At 46.6% G+C, this 16,630-nt stretch overlaps 1 protein-coding gene across 1 annotated transcript in view; it reads right to left on the bottom strand.

Annotated features, from left to right (window-relative positions):
- Positions 1 to 16,630, bottom strand: part of CFAP61 (cilia and flagella associated protein 61) — a 249,094-nt gene that overhangs the window by 123,333 nt on the left and 109,131 nt on the right. Inside the window, exon 17 of the mRNA XM_081256391.1 lies at positions 14,027 to 14,161. Coding sequence (XP_081112517.1) covers positions 14,027 to 14,161 — 135 coding nt within the window. The remainder of the gene's footprint in view (positions 1 to 14,026; positions 14,162 to 16,630) is intronic.

Below are 16,630 nucleotides of genomic sequence, written 5' to 3'. Positions count from 1 at the left end.
AATTCTTATAAGGAATATAGAAGAGTGCCTTTCACACATAACACATGACAAATGTTAACTATTATTGACATTTCTCTTAACTTTACTTGGTTGTTCTTACTTTTAGCATATTTTTTTATTTTGAAAAGAAATATAATGAGACTAATTGAATAGTCTCATTCAATTACAAAGTGCTTTGTTATGTTTTATTTTGCAAAGTCAGTAATATTCAGAAAAAACTTTAATTCTCCAACGCAAGCACTAAACACAACTAGTTTTGTTTGTATATATTTCTTGTTTATGTCCTATGCATACATATTTCTAGAAAGTTGAAATAAACCCATAGTTAAATAACACACACACACGTGCGGGCACACACACACACACAAATGCATTTGATTACTCAGGGCCTGGAGATTCTTTTGGAATCTGGGCTTGGCGGGGTGCATCCCCCATCTGCTCTCTGGTGGGGGTGAGTCCCCAGAGGGCAGCCCAGCTGGGAAGGAGAAGCCCAGTCATCTCTCCTGGTGCTCAGGGGAACCCGGGTCTCAGCGTGGCTGCCTTGAGTGGAGTCAAGGGTTCTCGGGCTCCAAGCAGCATCCCCCAGAGCAGACAGCTCTCAGGGAGCAGGACACAGAGAGAGGGGAGATGGCGGGGACAACCCCATGAGGGGTAGGTTAGGCGCCTCCACCTGAGAAGCCAAAGGGGAGGGAGAGCCAAGGGCGGGGGCAGATGTGAGCCCAGCCGCCAAAACTCCTTCCGCCTCTGGCACTTGCTCCCCTCTTTGGGGTGAATCAGATCACTGGCGTATGTATGTGTGTCTGTCTGTAGCCTCGGTCCTACCAACCCAGAGTGACCCAAGACCCAGGGGGTGGGGAGGGAGGCCGTCTAGTAACAAATTAAAATAGTTGTCAATTGTACATAATTCCGAGGGACAGACCATCAGGTCAGACAGCAGGTCAGACCATCTTTGTGACCTGCTCACAAATTGTAACTTGTGAAAGATAATAATACCTGGCTCACTTTTTTTTTTTTTTTTTTTTTTTTTTTGCGGTACGCGGGCCTCTCACTGCTGTGGCCTCTCCCGTTGCGGAGTGTAGGCTCCGGACGCGCAGGCTCAGCGGCCATGGCTCTCAGGCCCAAGCCGCTCCGCGGCACATGGGATCTTCCCAGACCAGGGCACGAACCCGTGTCCCCTGCATCGGCAGGCGGACTCTCAACCACTGCGCCACCAGGGAAGCCCCTACCTGGCTCACTTTTAAAAATCAGCAATCACCTCTGGTTTCACGGAGGCACCATACTAAGGTGAAATCGGGGTGCTTTTGGCCAGCAGAGCTTCACTATGGTGACCAGAAAGTGCTGCCTGAGCCTGACTCCCTGGAAGCACGGCTCCTTTTGGTTAAATACATAAACTACCATGAAACCCTCGATTATAACAACTACCGTAGTGATCATTTCAATGCATTGAATTATATTTAAAAAAAAACAAAACAAACAAAAGCTAGGACATGATTGAAGATAGCCAAGGCAGGAGCCAGGGTATAGTGTGTAATTCTCGGTTATCACTACAGGTCCCCAGCCCTGGAGGGCAGGAGCCGGCTGCACGGTGGCTGAATCATGTTTGATATTGCGAAGAAGCAGCCATAAAATCCTTTCTGGCTCCCATGCTTCTTCCACACCTCATTTATTCTCTTTTTTTTTTCCCCCTGTTTTTAAGTCATGCTTTTTGTTTTCTTCTTGCTTATTAAGTTGGTTACTATGGAGATCATGACATCAGTAATCTTGACTAAGCTTAATGGTCTTGAGGCAACATACGGGGTAAAGGTCTTTATTCTTCCTGAAAGAGGTTCAACCCCAGACAAGAGCAGTAGCCTGAGGTCTGAGGCCTTCAAGCTGCTTCTCTGACAGGGGAGGGCACATGGGGGAGGGCACATGATGGGAGAGAACACACCACGGGGGAGGGCACACGATGGCGGAGGGCACACCATGGGGGTGGGCAGAGCACGGGGGAGGGCACATCATGGGGGACGGCACAGCAGCTCCCCAGCCATGCGGCCAGAATGGGCAGGAAGGTCACGCCCCCAGATACCTGGCACTTCAGTTTCCAAGGCTCATTTAATCCTTTGCCTCCGATGAACACAAATGCCATTTTCCCTTCAGATTCAGTGAGTGTGTAAATCATGATAAATAAACTCAGACAGCTTCATGAAAATTACTAAAATGTGGAAGACTTTTAATGCACCTGTGCTCAATTTGAATGTAAAACCTCCCTAGGCTCTTGGTCTGTTTGGTGTTTTTCCGAGTCTCTCACATCTTTCAAGAAAGCATACCCTACATTGTTCCCACTGGAATTTATTAACAAGATGTACCATCTAAAAACTTTCACAAAAAGACCTCAAAGTCAGACTTACGCACTTCCTACTACAGGCATCTACTGACATAAAATCACGTCATAACTAAGGGGCTATGCTTGTATCACTCCTCCAGGGGCTAGAGGGAGTGGGCCAGCCCCGCAAGGAGCCTGCTGTGTCTGCAGTCCATGTGTACATCACTGTCATCATCATAGTCAGCTACTGTTTCATATTAACAGATGCAATTCATTCCTGCCAAGTCCCCAGCCCCTCCTGACCCTCAAGCAGCAGCCAGGAGACACCGGCCATCGTACACATGTTCTTCATTTCGAGGCAGAGAGCAGGTTGAGTGGCTTTTGGGCCTCATGAGAGCCTGACTTCTGAGTCCCCAAAATCAGAGTTGATGCTTCAAACAACAGATTTCAGAAGAACACGTGGTGATGGCAGAGTCTGCTGTCCCAAGACCAGATGAGGAGGCCAGTCGGAGGGAGAGAGAGAGAGAGATAAATGCAGCCCACCCTCTCCTTCCCTCAGTTAAGGCCGCAAAGCGGAAGGAGAGGGCAGGATCCCCAAGGGGGTTCTGGAGAACACAGAGGGTAGAGAGGCCTGAGCCTCATGGGGACGCCCGGCTGCCTCTCCCAAGAAGGTGGAGCTGCTTGAGGGTGGAGCCAGGGCAAGAGAGGATGAGGCCGGCCAGGAGCTTTCCGAAGCTCGGATGGTGCACGAGGGAGGGAGGGAGGGAGAGAGGGCGCACATGCTCCAGAACCTGAGTCCTGACCCGAAAAGGGGACCCCACTGCGAGCCCTGAGGGCCGGCTGGGAGCCTGGATACCAAAATGAGGGATGGCTGAAGACAGGCTGAAGCTCTGAAAATGAGCGCATGCCTGTGAGGAGGGAACACTCCTGAATGGACTCCATTTAAATGGTAAATGGCTAAATGTGCCTGGAATCAATAGAGATTCCTTGTCCTCCCGTCAGGTGGAATGGAGGCTCCAAGCAGAGATCCAGCTGAGTTAAAGGAAACCGGGGAAATGAAAGGCTGTTGGCCATTTGCACACCCGATTATCTGCTCAAAAAATCTACATCTCACTGTAGTATATGTATATACAATGGAATACTACTCAGCCATAAAAAAGAATGAAATAATGACATTTGCAGCAACATGGATGGACCTAGAGATTATCACACTAAGTGAAGTAACTCAGAAAGAGAAAGACAAATACCATATGATATCAGTTATATATGGAATCTAAAATATGACACAAGTGAAATTATCTAAGACACAGAAACAGACTCACAGACATAGAGAATAGACTTGTGGTTGCCAAGAGGGAGGGGGTGGGGAAGGGATGGATTGGGAGTTTGGGATTGGCAGATGCAAAGTATTATATATAGAACGGATAAACAACAAGGTCCTACTGTATAGCACAGGGAACTATATTCAGTATCCTGGGACAAACCATAATGGAAAAGAAAAAAATGAATTAAAAAAAATCTACATCTCACAATAAAAGAGAGGGTTCCTCACACTGGCGGTTTACTTAGATAACGCAAACACACTGCAAGGAGAAATCATCTTTTAAAGTTGGGAATCACAAGCTTTCATTTTCAAATTCTACAATGTTATTCCTTTTGATTAAAGAGATAGTAACTTTACCTTTGACCTAGCAAACCGTTCCTAGGAATTTACTGAAATGAACTCATGATGAATGTACTAAAAAAAAAATAAGGATGGACATGGTGGCATTGTTTTTTTTTTTTTTTTTTTTTTTTTTTCTTTTTGCGGTATGCGGGCCTCTCACTGTTGTGGCCTCTCCCGTTGCGGAGCACAGGCTCCGGATGCGCAGGCCCAGCGGCCATGGCTCACGGGCCCAGCCGCTCCGCGGCATATGGGATCCTCCCAGACCGGGGCACGAACCCGTATCCCCTGCATCGGCAGGCGGACTCTCAACCACTGCGCCACCAGGGAGGCCCGGTGGCATTGTTTATAATGATAAAAATTCGTCAGGTACATTAGGGAACTGGCTACAAGCAGCAGTGGTGGCTCTCGGGATATGGCATCCCTACACTGTGTCCCAGCGCCTCAGCCCAGCAGCTGCTCGGCCTGGGGAAGCTGATGTCACCAAGGACATGTGAAGCAGGAAGACAAAGCATGCATTCCACAGGAGCTGCTCTCGTGAAAATGGGAAAGCAGGTGGGCAAGCACTGGTTAAGTGACTTTTAAACGCCTCATTCACAATGAAGATACAAAAGTGTTGGAAGAATGGAGAGAAGAGGATTTTTCTGGAAATTTCCTCTATGAGAACTGTTGATGTGCTGTGGGCCGCATGCCACTCCACCCCTAGGAGGAGGGCTGGGGGGGGTGTCTCGTCCTTCAAGTCACAAGACGAGGGTTTGGGAGCCTCAGAGACCCTGGAGTGAGTTCCCGCAGTTAGTGGACACAGCACAGTGGCATGTGGTTCCCACCCACATTGACGAAACTGATGAGCCGGCCAGGTGCTGGAAGGCCGGAGGGAAGGTGCCCGTGCTGGGCGCATCTGCTGACCAGACAGCCTGGGCTTTTCTCGGAGGTCCTTCCCGTAGGGCTGCCTCCAGGGGCAAATCAGACTCCGGCTGCAGAGTGGGAGGGTGCATTGCCTGCATTACAGGATGCAGGTGGGAGGTTGAGGCACAGGAATCTCTAAAGAAGCTCCAAGCACACACATGAGAAGAGCCGCCCGGCCCACGGGGCAGGAGCCACCCTCTGACACATGCCTGCTCTCCCAACTGTCTTTCCCTGCCCTGGTCCCAACTCCAGAAGGACCGGAAATATAGCTAAACAAGAACAAGAAACCAACAGGCTTTCTTTCCAAAAGCTAAATAATAATAAGCAAAATAGATGCTAAGCAGAGGGCATAATGAGTTAGAAAGAGCAAGGAGGCCCCGCCCTCCTTCCCCAGCTGCAGACTTCAGTGGAGATATGGGGAGGACAGACTCTAATCTTTAGATGACAACTGAGTTCGAGTTTTGATTATTACACAAAATAAAACTGGACATTTTACAATAGCCAGGTCATGGAAGCAACCTAAATGCCCACTGACAGATGAGTGGATAAAGAAGTTGTGGTACATGTATACAATGGAATATTACTCAGCCATAAAAAGGAACGAAATTGAGTCATTTGTTGAGACTTGGATGGATCTAGAGACTGTCATACAGAGTGAAGTAAGTCAGAAAGAGAAAAACAAATATCGTATATTAACGCATGTATGTGGAACCTAGAAAAATGGTACAGATGAACTGGTTTGCAGGGCAGAAGTTGAGACACAGATGTAGAGAACAAACGTATGGATGCCAAGAGGGGAAAACCGCGGTGGGGAGGAGATGGTGGTAAAACAAACAAACAGACAAACAAACCCACTATGTGCGTATAACTCCATATTTAATTGCATGCATTTTTTTTCACAGAAATCTAGAAGTAAAAACACCAAAATATTAAGAAAGGTAATCTATAGCGGATTGCAGGTTTCATCCATTTTCTCTTTACTTTTTTTTCCCCTAAAATTTCTACCATCAATATGCACTGCTTTTTTGTAACCACATATATTATTTTAATCAAAGGGAAAGATGTAACTTCCCTAGTGGGCATCTGCAGCTCTAATTGTCCCCTTTGTCGTTTTATATCCCCAGCTCCTTTAAAATACACAAAGCAAAGCTTCCTGTTGGCGGGCGTGCTTTTCCTCCCTGAAGGCGGATTCTGAAGAAGCCACTTAGCTGCGAAGGCCAGCTCCTGCCTGGTAGCTCGGGTCCACTCGGGAGCCTTGCTGGGCTGTGGCGTCCAGAGCTCTGCAGCCGGCAGCTGGTGCATCCCGAGGCCCTTCTGGACCTCCGCGGCCTTCATTACCCTGGCTCTGCAGGGAACAGAATGCATTTTTCCCCCTACTGGGTTGTGGCGAGAACCCCATCAGCATCTAAGAAAGCCTCAGAATTTTTTTTTTTCTGTTGGTAGCTATTTTAAAAGCAATAACATTATTAAAGGTGGGCTGAAGTGATGGACGTGCTGGTGTAAAAAACAGAGTCCTCCACATCACTCCTGGGGTCTGGATGGGCATTCCCTGTGCTGCAGGGGCTCTCTGAAACGTTCGTGCAGGCCCCTGGGAGGCTGATGGGCCAGAGAGGGTGAGGCAGGGAAGATAAGTGCAGGAGAGATTTTATTTTAGAAAAAATCTCTGCTTTCCAAAGAAACGAAGCTTAGATTGGTGGTGTACTGCCAAATATGTGTATGGTGCTCTCCCAAAGCGGTGAGAAAGCTCCACTCCTGAAACTGAAGGAACAGTCAGGTGCATGGCTCAACCATGGCCTTGAGTTGGCCAGCACCTCACCACTTACTAGCAGTGATGCTGAGCCTGATCTAAGAATGAGAGTACAAAATGGTGCCATCACTTGGGAAAATGGTTTGGAAGTTCCTCAAAATATTAAACCTAGAGTTACCATACGACCAAGCAATTCTACTCCTAGGTATAATACCCAAGAGAAATTAAAACATACATCCACATAGAAACTTGTGCACAAATGTTCATAGCAACATTATCCATAGTCACCAAACAGTAGAAACAACTCAAATGTCCATCAACTGATGAATGGACAAGTAAAATGGTGTATGTACACACAACAGAGTATTATTCAGCCATAAAAAGGAATCAATGGGAACTTCCCTGGCGGTGGTCCGGTGGTTAAGACTCTGTGCTTCCATGCGCTCGATCTCTGGTCGGGGAACTAAGATCCCCCATGCCGTGCAGCACGGCCAAAAACAAAGGAATCCAATACTGATATGTACTGCAAATTGCTTGAACCTTGAAAAGATGCTCAATGAAAAAAGACAATCACAAATACCATGTATTGTATAGTTCGGTTATATGAAATGCCCAGAAAAGGCAGATTCATAGAAACAGAAAGTAAAATAGTAGCTGCCTAGGGCTCGGGGTGGGGGATAGGGAGTGACTACTAATGGGTGTCTTTGGGGGAGGGGTGACCAAAATGTTCTAAAATTAGATGGTGATTGTTGCCCAACTCTGTGAATATACTAAGAACCAAGAAACTGTTCAATTGAAGTGGGTGAATTGTAAGGTAGGTGATTTATATGTCAATAGAGTTGTTAAGGGGGGAGGAAAGATGGAGGAAGATGGTGGGGGAGAGAGAAAGAGATCAACTCTCCTATACTATCTGCCCTAGAAAACGATGCTAAGACATAGGATTGATTCTTGACAATACTGAGATGTTAAGAAGTAACCTTACTTTTCACAATTTCTTATCACACCCCAGAGACCTCCTTTTGCTACTCTACCACAACTCAATTTCTAAACAGTGTCCAGGCGGGTCCATCACGCTGCCAGCGCACCCCCACCCACCCCTCACCTCCTGAGTAAACCTTCAGTCGCTCATCCTGGGCACTTACTCGAGGGTTTTCTAACAACACCGTGAAGCCACACATAGCATGGAAGTGAATCTTGAAAAACGGATAATGTGACCCACCTACAGGGTTATTATTTTTTTCCACCTTTCCCAGCAGCTGCCACTATAATTTCGAAAGGTTTATAACAACGAGCTGACACAACAAAGACAGACATGGAGATAGCCCGGATCTGACCCCAGGGCTCTATCCTGGACCCCTGTGTCTGCTCCCAGCCCAGCCAGGGTCAGGCTGGCACAGGAACAAACCCAAGGCTGGATGGCTCAGCCAGGAGGAAAGTCCAGCTGTTCGGGAGGAAAGCCAATTATCTGTGGGTCATCTTTTGATTATGTAGCTGGTGCCAAAGATCTGGGAGATTCCAAAAGGTTTCTGTCAAGCCATCTTCCTTTTCTGTGGTTTGGTTTTCCTACAATAAGCCATGGTATCACTGCTTTAACTTTTTAGATAAGAGAGCATATATATTGGTATGAGTTTTGGCATTCAACTGCCTGGGTTTGAAGCTCTGTCAAGAATTCGCTTTTGGACAAGTCACTTACTCTCCGTCCTGCAAGCCTGTTTTCTTTCTGTACATTGAAGATGACAGTGGCAGTAACTATTTACAAGTGTTGATATGAGGATTAAACGAGATAAGTCATGGGAAGCCTTTAGCGACAGCATGTTAGTAATAGTAGTAGTCGTTGTTGTTTATTACTCTGTAACCTTTCTAAGAGGGAGGAATTTGATAACAAGGAGAATAAATCACTGATTCATAAGTCATTTTGATGTACACATATACACTATGTACAATACTAAACTGGATACTATTCAAAGAATTGGAAAGAAATGACCATATAACTTGTATTCTTTGTTTGAAAAAAAAAAGCTCACAAAGGAATTTATGTAAATTATTCTAAGAATGTCAGAGAAAAGGGTTCATCATAAATAGGAGGAAATGCATTTCCCATAGGTAGGGTAACTGTAGGAAATGGTGGGGAAGTGGCTTGAAAAAGCAAACTGGACTCATGGCGGTGATTTTAAGTGGGTTAATTTCATTTCAGGAAAATATCACCATGGTCACATTAATAATGTTCAGTGCATATATGATGTTGAAAAATATGGGTTTGCATTTTTAGAAACTTCTACCAAGGAGATTCTAAAGGGCTTTAATTTAAACACACACACACACACACACACACACACACACACACAAGTACAACCAAGGAAAGTCTAACGTGGGCAGTGAAAGTTTCCAAGTTTAAGGAAGGGGTTGGAGAAACAATTAAGCTGGGGAAAATCTAGCAGGTGCTGGGAGAATAATGCAATTTCCTAGGGCAGCAGATGTACAAGTGAAACAGTATCCAGCAACAGTCCATCAGATGGTAATTATAGCTGAACTGGGGAAGAACAGCCCAGATGAAAGGGGCGATTCAAAGGGTAACCGAATGCCAGAGCGTGACATCTTCCTGAGAGATCACACACTAGGAAAAATCGGGCCAGCACTTAGCTCCGAGAAGGGGGGTTAAACAAACCGTCATTTTTCTTTTGTAGAAGGACAAAGGGAAAACAGAGGCTTCAAATAATTCATTAGTCGAGATTTAAACAGACCGTCACCAATAAACAACCACAAAAAAAATAACAGGTGTTGATCACTCTGAAAGTCTGATTCCTGAGATGATTCTGTCATCTGAAAGATGATGGATTGATCTGGTCCAAAAAATTTTTGAAAAAAAAAAAGGAGAGGTGAGTTGACACTGTAATTCTATGAATACTAGAAATCAACATAGAGAGCCAAAGTGATTGAAGTGGATGATGGGGAGCATCTCTTAATACTGAAGCAAAGGTAGGAGCTTTTTAAGTTCAAAGCAGATTTTCTGGTGTTTAATATGACAAGTAAGAATCATTTAAAACCCCAGTCTTGGAAAGGAAACCATGCCTCCGACCAGACACATTCCCTCCCAACGGATTCCGCAGAACAGGTCTGACCCCGGCGGGGCTGTTCCTCCCAAGTCTGGCTCTCACTCTCAGGGACCCATGCAGCCCTCTCCCATCCCTGGTTTAACCAGCCCTGAGCAGTCCCATGTTAATACTGACACTGGACTGTACGCTCCCCGAGGACAGGGCCCCTGTCACGGTCATCTTTGAATCCCTACAGGGAGGTAGGAAGGACAGCAAGCCAGCTTGCCCAAGGAACCACCCGAAAGTGAGTGTGGGTCAAAATGGTCCACAGTCTTTACTTAATATGGCCATCAGTTCATTCAGCCAAATTCTGAGAACTTCCCTGATCATAGTTCTCATGCAAGTGAGCCACACTGATTCGTTTCATTAAAAATTCCCATCAGAATAATTCTCAGAGTGCAAATGCACAGACCAAGACAGCCCATTCAAGCTAAGAAACGAATCTTCTCGGTCCATGCCACGTGGATTACGGTTAGGAAAAAGCCTTCTCTTATCCACATATCTCTGCTGGTTGACTGTGGCGACATGATGAATCTTCCGGGCCTACCTCTGTGATGTGTGATGAAAACCATTCACATGTTTTCCAGGTCCTTTCTTGTGACCTGACACGGGGCACACTGTCAATTGATACGAATGACAGGGACAGTTTGGTGGCAGGGATACCGACTCATCTAAACCAGGCAGCAGCTACCTGACCTTGGGGTGAGGGGAGCACACTACCCTGCCACGCAGTGATGAATTTCAATCTCTGCTGGCTTGTGCCAGAGTCAAATTGGCAACCCACCGAGATGAAACGCTTTCTATCCCATTACTCATGCCTGAAGGGATCTGTTCCCTTGAAGACTGGCTTCCTAGGTGAAAGCCAGGGAATGGATGGTCAGTCTGAGATGGGATAAAAAATATGAAAGGCCAGTGCCCAGCGAGAGCAGGGTGCGGACATGTGAGGGTGCTGAGGGTTGCTCGTAGCTCCGGGCAGAGGGGAGTGTAAAACTTAAAGGGACAAAGAGACATTCATTTAGTAAGACAATTGCTCAACTTCAACGGCTGCAATACTCTTTGCTCTGCTAAGAAATCAATGTGCTTAGGACCCCATAGAAAGCCCTCCTAAAAATTTTTCCAAATGGCTCACCTTGACTCAGACAATCAGCCTAAAACATTAAATCCGCCTACAATGTTTTTTAAAATTTAAAATAATGTAATGTAGTATTTTAACGTTTGAACGTCTAGGCTCATCCCATGTGGATTATGCTCTCGATAATCCTCTGGTCCAACTTTAAGATTTCTAACATTTTCACTAAACCTTGTTTACTAAATCTAAATCTTTACTAAACCCTTCTCAAGAATAAGTATAACAAGCAGCAGTAAAGTACTTCTTAAAAAGTCAGAATTCACCGATACAGTAAACAACACAGCACAAAGTGGCGGATACCAGCATCAGCCCCACCCATCTGGTAAGCGGTTGTCTTCCTGGAGCAGGGATTTAAAAACCCATCCTTGGGGACTTCTCTGGTGGTCCAGTGGGTAAGACTCTATGCTCCCAATGCAGGGGGCCTGGGTTTGATCCGTGGTTGGGGAACTAGATCCCACATGCATGCCGCAACAAAGATCCTGCGTGCCACAACAAAGATCCTGTGTACCACAACTAAGACCCGGCGCAGCCAAAATCAATCAATTAATTAATTAATTAAACAAAATCCATCCTCTGCTATGTCTTGAAATAAGCCGGGGTTCTGTGGGGACACAGCACAGAGAGACGGCCATGGAAAAGCTTATTAAATGTAAGCAATGATTTCAACTCATAACAACCTGGGAAGTCATGATAGGATCGTTCTATTTATTTACTTATTTATTTATTTAATTTTTTACAAATTTATTTATCTGTGGCCACGCTGGGTCTTCACTGTTGTGCGTGGGCCTTCTCCAGTTGCAGCGAGTGGGGGTCACTCTTCAGTGCAGCACGCGGGCCTCTCACTACAGACGCCCTTCCTGTTGTGGATCATGGGCTCCAGGTGCGCGGGCCTCAGCAGTTGTGGCACGCGGGCTCAGCAGTTGTGGCTTGTGGGGCTCTAGAGCGCAGGCTCAGTAGTTGTGGGGCACGGGCCTAGCTGGTCCGTGGCATGCGGGATCCTCCCGGACCAGGGCTCGAACTCGTGTCCCCTGCATTGGCAGGTAGACTCCCAACCACTGTGCCACCAGGGAAGTCCCGGTAGGGTCGTTTTAAGTGAAACAAAATGTTTTCTCTGGCTTTTTCCCCACCAGGAGCTCCAGCTCACCTCAAAGTCATCCATTTCTGGAGATTCCCAGGGTTGGGGGTGGGGTGAGGATGGGGAAGCTCCAGAGGTTCAGGAACACGGCTCTTGATACCAGGTGGCAGCCCTGTGCTGCTCCCCGTCCCCCCAGCCATACCACTCATGCCCCCTGAGGACCAGCTGAAGGTGCTGGGGCTGCGGGCTGCCGCCGACGTGTGAGGGCTTCTCTCGGCCTGGCCACGTGGTCTATCCCAACTCAAAGGCATCTCAGCAGTGGCTGCAAAAGGGCAGCACCTCTCACACAGAAGCTACATCTCTGTACTTTGAACCTGTGGCCCCTTCTCCTGGGATAAGCAGGATGTCACATAAGCTGTGTTTCAGTGATGGATATAGATGAGGTCACCCTTCCTGACCCCGACACACTCTCTTGGCTCTCATTCCACAAGAGTCCAATCCCAGGATCTCCACACACCAGCAGACCACCTGGTGGTCGACCCCACGGTCCTGCAGATTTGCCCGGGGCCCCTTCCTCTCTAGAGTGTGATGCTGGGGCCCTGCTACCTAAGGACACACCTGTGGTCTTGGATGAAGTGATGACATGTATCTGTTGCAAGACGATAAGGGAGAAAGGAGAAGTGGGTGGGGCTGTAGAAGATGCAAAACTGGCCAAGAGTTGAACCCTGTTGGAGCTGTTTCTGCACAGCCCATCGTGTGGGCTGAAACACGTGCCCATCTGCCTTCAGAAGCTTTTAGAGAAAGTGGGCAGAGTAATTCTGTGTCTGCTAAACCTAGTGATAAAATAATAGGACCTGAATTTGGTCTCTGTTTTTAATCTCCTTCTAAGAATTCACATTTCACAAAACTATCAGTCTATGAGGGATTGTACATTAAAAAAGAAGAAGACGAGGTCCCTCAGCACAGACAGAAGGAAAATCCCTGCTTCGTAGAACTTGCTCTACTTTTGTACATGCTTCACATTTTCCATAATGAAGATTTGGGGAGGGCAAAAGAATTGCTATTTGTTTTTAGTCTCAAATACAAAGTTAGAACTTAGAAAATAAATACAAATTTATTTTTTATTTTACAAATATAAAGACCTAGGACTTTACATAGGACTTAGAGCAGCCTGGGTCACAGTAAGCAGCTGCCTCTAAGATGGGTCTTGGTGGACCCACTCCCCCATATGTAAAGCAGGAGCTGGGGGCCGTGGGGTGACGCATGTCCTGCAAAACTGGGGTGTTGATTTGAGCACCATTTCCAGCACCATTTTTAGCTCCTTTGCTAGACGTTTGGAGAGTTTAAACTTTCCACTTTCTCTCTCACAAAGAACAAGTGTCGGCCCACTGAGGGATGTTTTTCTACTGTATTTAAGTGGAAGTGTGCACATACAGTACAAGCTTACATGTAAGTCAGCCTGACAAAGTCACGCTTCCAGCCAAGTTCCTGAACACGGCTCTGTGTATGGTTGTTTACGCGTACACTTCCACTGAAAGCGAAATCTAGGTTCTGTTTGGTCCCTTTTCCTGTTTTGGTACTAAGAGTGTCCCAGGACTGTGCACTCTAAGGTCAAAGCCCCTGCCACCCAGGACAGCTGAGACGTTCCTGTTCATTACGCGGACTCCCCCAGGAGGAGGGAACAAACCGAGCTCAGGACTCAGCCCCAAACGTCCTCACGCAGCCAGACCTAGGATCTCAAACCGAGAAAGCAGAGCCTGAAGGAAAGGGGAGTCTGCTTTGGAGCAAGGGGGCTAAACCCAGAAAGATGCTGGGAGGTGGACCCCAAGCCACTGGTACTGATACGCAGCAGCCCGCGGCGGCGTCCCCCGTGTGGCGGGGGGCGCGTCACGCGGGACCACATGGCGCCCGCTCTGCTCCAGGCTCGCTGCGGAGGCACCACCCTAGGGCAGGGGCCGGTGGGAGGGAGCCTGGGCTATGGGATGAAGGAGCAGCCGTTGGGCTCCGGCTCTGCGTATGCAGCGCCGCCCCATCTGCCACGCCCGCCCGCCCGCCCGCTCGCCCGCCTGCGCTGGCACTGCGCCCCGCCTGCTGCCGCCGGCTACCCACCGCGTCCTTGGAGACCTCCTTTGATGGGGCGTTGATGCCAAGCTTTTCCAGGGGATAGACAATCTGTCGTCGGGGCCGCACGGGAACCAAGTAGTGGAGGGCGGATGTCAGCGAGTGGGCGCTGGAGCTCTGGAACTGGGAGACAGCGACCTCGATTTTAGGGGGAAGGGCGTGGGAGCCGCGCGCACATTTGCCGGCGCGCGCCTCGACAAATACAAAACTCCCCACCCGGCCAAAGTGGAGGGGGGGGGGAAACCAGCAAATAAACAAACATACTCTTCGACCAGAGGAATGAATTGTAGATAATGCCTGACACTAATGAAGATAATTACGGGAGTAATTGCATTACTATCTCTGTGGGAATGACAGATAAACAAGTGGTTTGGTTTATGGGATTTTTCAGCACAAGTATTTTCCCCAGGAGGATATTCTTCTCCGTAGTGATCATGAATCAGCTCGATTTGACCCCATTAAGCTGTGTTATCTGCGTCCTGGTAACCTTTGCGTGTTTCACACAAGCTGCTTTAAGAAGGCACATAGATAAAAATGTCATCTGAGGGGCAATAGGATGCAGATGTGAAAATCCTCATGTTTGTGAAAGTCACTGCTACTTCAGCTGGACCTTTGTGGATCAGATAAGTGTTTTAAAACAAAAGAATAAAACCGGAGAGTGGGGGAGCGGAGGGGGAAGGGGGCTGGATCAGATTATTCTGCTTTATATTAATACTAAATTATGAGCTGGATTTATGCTTACTGAAATGGGCTACAATAAATCATGTTTTAGGTGAATGCTTTAAATATTAATTTTATCCAATTTTTAGACTTGGCAGAGAAAACTGAATATGGTGGTCTTTATTTCTTTCACGTTTATGAAATTTTAGGGGTTTTGGTGAAACCCCTAAGCTTTGGGTATTTCAACTGTGTAAACCTCAAGAGTTAAACTGTCAAACCGAAAATTTTTAACGAGACATTTACCGAATTTAACCTGGAAAGCAAAGAAAGTAAAACGGAACTGTAGCTGTAGTTTAATAAATGACGTAGTTTACACGACTTATTTGTGGTTCTAAAAATAGCCCCTAGGCCTTTCTAAGAGCTTCTGGAAGGGATTTCTAAAATCCTTCACTACTGAACTTCACTGCCTGATTTTACACACTGAAAAACAGAACCCAGGGATCTCTAGCCAAAGCTGTGTTTTTAAGCCTGGAAGAGCTCTCAGTACATGTCCTGGGAGGAGGGTGTGGAGAAAACCGTCTTCATCATGGCAGCCAAAAGCTCACTTGTACTGCAGTCAACTGGGGATTTATAGCGGAATTTGGAGATTCTTACCTGTACTATTTCGTATTGCTTCTCGCACTTATTTAAATGTACGTGTATAAATCAACTAGAGGTGCAGACAGAGAGGAAATCTGTTTCCAAGTGTGTTTCTATGTTATATATACAATAGCGCGTAACATGGTCCTAATTCCACACCATGGAGGGAAATACGTGAACACTCAATGAGTTCAGTTCAAGTCACCATTTTTTAGGATGCATGCAAGAGGACTTTCTACCAACTGGGCACAGGCAGGCAACATTGGGAATAAAAACTGAGAATGTAATATCACATCCTTAAAGGTCACCAAATTGGCACTTGGCCAAATGTGAAGTACAAAGAAATTGTGCAGGACCAGGACTTTCAGGCAAAACTGTTAAACTTCCCATGTCCCAGGTTCAAATCTGAGGCATTCACATTGCTGTAGGCCTGCATTTTGATAGGAAAAAAATCATCACTAGAGCATATTCTACATTCGCTACCTATCTTTTCCATGTTTTTTCTTCTTTCTCCTCCATTCCTTCTGTTTTTCCCCAAAAGGCATTTGTCAAATAAGATACACTGGTAAAATTACTGTTATGTGTATGTACCCATATACCTTAGATTGTTTTTAAGTTTAATAATTCAGAGCATTTAAAAAACCCACCTAGCTCACCATGGTAACTAAGAAGAAACGTGACAATGTCAGACTCTAGGCAGAGCCTAAGAAAGTTTTTGGTCACGAATGGGATCTTATGGGACAATTTCTACCTAGAAGGGTAGAAATTTCTACCTGGGGGTTCAGTTCTCAACATCCCTCAAGTCTGCATCAACACTGTCAGTGACAGAGGGACCATCTTGCAGGAAAGAACTGCTTGGGGATCCAGCTCCGAGAAGCCCTTGCCTGTGAGCAAGCAGGACACTGCGTGTGAGCACGTGTGAGCGCGTGTGACTGTGTGGGACTCTCCTATGTAACAGGGCTGTAGCTCTGAACAGGACAAACAGCTCCGGCTTTACGTCACAAGACAATGTGAGTGAGTGAGAAGTGCTATGAAGGAGACTGAAGCAGGATACGTGGAAGCAGGAAGCAAGAGCTTGCTATTTGTGCACAATAAACATAACGTATACACAGTAGACACGTGTTTGTTATAGAAGTATTGCTCTACGTAAGTATAAGTATTATGCAGACATAGAGGTATCTACTACATAAAGGTTACATTAGTAACACATATCTCCACTTTTTATCCATCACTTTTATGGGGATGTTATACTGCTGTTTTGCAATGCCGTGATGCACACCAGTATTAAGGACT

This window comes from Mesoplodon bidens, assembly GCF_964165515.1.
Source record: "Mesoplodon bidens genome assembly, chromosome: 15".
In the NCBI taxonomy this organism is placed as follows: domain Eukaryota; kingdom Metazoa; phylum Chordata; class Mammalia; order Artiodactyla; family Ziphiidae; genus Mesoplodon; species Mesoplodon bidens.
This window is presented reverse-complemented; position numbering and strand designations above follow the sequence as displayed.